General features: G+C 57.8%; 1 protein-coding gene across 1 annotated transcript; it reads right to left on the reverse strand.

Annotated features, from left to right (window-relative positions):
* Positions 1 to 295: 295 nt before the first annotated feature.
* On the reverse strand, positions 296 to 772 carry LOC149375777 (uncharacterized). Its single transcript, XM_089596435.1, has one exon. It carries the CDS (start codon positions 770 to 772, stop codon positions 296 to 298), a length of 477 nt encoding a protein of 158 aa, XP_089452561.1.
* Between the last annotated feature and the right edge of the window lie 920 nt (positions 773 to 1,692).

Raw genomic sequence — 1,692 nt, forward strand, 5'->3', positions numbered from 1 at the left:
AGGCCAACGGCAGGGGTGTCGACTCTTGAAGTGCTTCCTGGGGCCAGGCTCGGTTGTTGTCGGCGAGCCACAACGGACCGTCCCACCACAGAAGTTGTTGTCTGAGACTGAACATGTCCGCGCTTCGAGTGGCCACGTCAGCTGGATTGGACTGCGACGGCACATACCGCCAGGCGCTCGAGGGTAGCGTGTCCTGGATCTAAGCCACGTAGTTGTCGATGAGGGTGTTATTGGTTGGCTGATCGGAGCGAACATAGTGCAACACAATTTGCGAGTAACACCAGGCGTGACAGCGCTAAATCGGAACTGCTAGTTCTTCGGCCGTCAAGCGCAGAAGCTTAGCAGCCAGCAGGGTGGCGCGGAACTCCAACCGAGGAATGGTCATCCAGGCCACGGGCTCGGCCATTGGCTTAAGAGCGCGGATGGGCGCCAGCTTCGTGCAAGTAAGGAGAATGTGGCAGCGGAGAGAACCGTCCGCGGCCTGGAGTCTAGAGTGCAGAACAGCAGCCATCGCGCAATGGCTGGCATCAGAAAATACGTGCAGGTGAATGTCCGCTGACGCGACTGTTCCGATCCAACGAGGCAGGGATAGACCGGAGATGGCTTGGAACTCGGTGGCAAAGGCAGTCCACCTTTGAATCATGGACGACGGAGCAGACTCGTCCCAGTCCAGGTTGGCTCGCCATGAGTCTTGCAGCAGGAGTTTGGCGTTCAGCACGATTGGCGCTAGCCAACCGCATGGATCAAACAGGCCCACGAGCGCTGCGAGCATGGTCCTCTTCGTGGTTTAGTGCTGCATAAGGGGAGGTGTTAGCAGGAAGCAATCTGACGGTGGGTCCCAGCTCACACCAAGCTTACTAACGAGACCTTTAGCGCCAAGCTGACACCAAGTGGGCCACAGCCGCACATCGTCGGGGAGGCCGTCCAGCAGCTCGGGCACATTGGCTACCCACTTGCGCAGAGAAAACCCGCCGGCTTGCAGAAGTTTGATTAGCTGGTCCCGAATATGTCGAGCCGTGGTGATGTCGTCGGCACCAGAGAGTATGTCATCGACGTAGCAGTCGTTCATCACCACGGGAACTGCCTCGGGCCAACGGTGTCCTTCGTCCTCGCACACCTGTTGCACAGTGCGCAAGGAGAGGTACGGTGAGCACGAAGTGCTGTAGGTGACTGTTAACAGATGGTAGTGCGTGGGCGGTTGGTTTGGATTAGGACTCCACAAGATACGCTGCAGGTCGACGTTACGCTTGTCAATCCAGATCTGACGAAACATCATGTGGAGCACGCTGGGAAGCGCTGTCTGCAGCCTAGAGCCCGCGAAGAGGACATCGTTTAAGCTGTAGCCGCTCGATGTCGGTTTCGAGGCGTTGAACACGACGCGAAGCCTGCGACCCTAATCGCTGCTCTGCCAGATGCCGTGATGTTGGATATAGTGCACTGGTCAGGGCGATGCCGTGCGCAGATCGTCAGACAGTGGCCTCATGTGGGCCAGAGCGATATACTCTGCCATAAATTGCGCATACTCAGCACCCATCGCTGGAATCCGCTGGAGGCGACGATGCAATGAGTGAAGGGCGGCCGTGGCACTCTGCAGGCTGTTGCCGAGCAGCTGCGCACTGTCGCTCTTTAATGGCAGATGAATGACATAGCGGCCATCAAAAGCACGATAGTGATCGAGGAAGATGCGCTCGC

Source organism: Copidosoma floridanum, unplaced genomic scaffold, assembly GCF_036245765.1.
Source record: "Copidosoma floridanum isolate Cflo_tuat_1 unplaced genomic scaffold, Cflo_Japanese_pri ptg000004l, whole genome shotgun sequence".
NCBI classification, from domain to species: Eukaryota; Metazoa; Arthropoda; class Insecta; order Hymenoptera; family Encyrtidae; genus Copidosoma; species Copidosoma floridanum.

Coding starts and splice junctions, on each gene's coding strand:
- LOC149375777 (XM_089596435.1), bottom strand. CDS start 772: ATGCTCGCAGCGCTCGTGGGCCTGTTTGATCCATGCGGTTGGCTAGCG.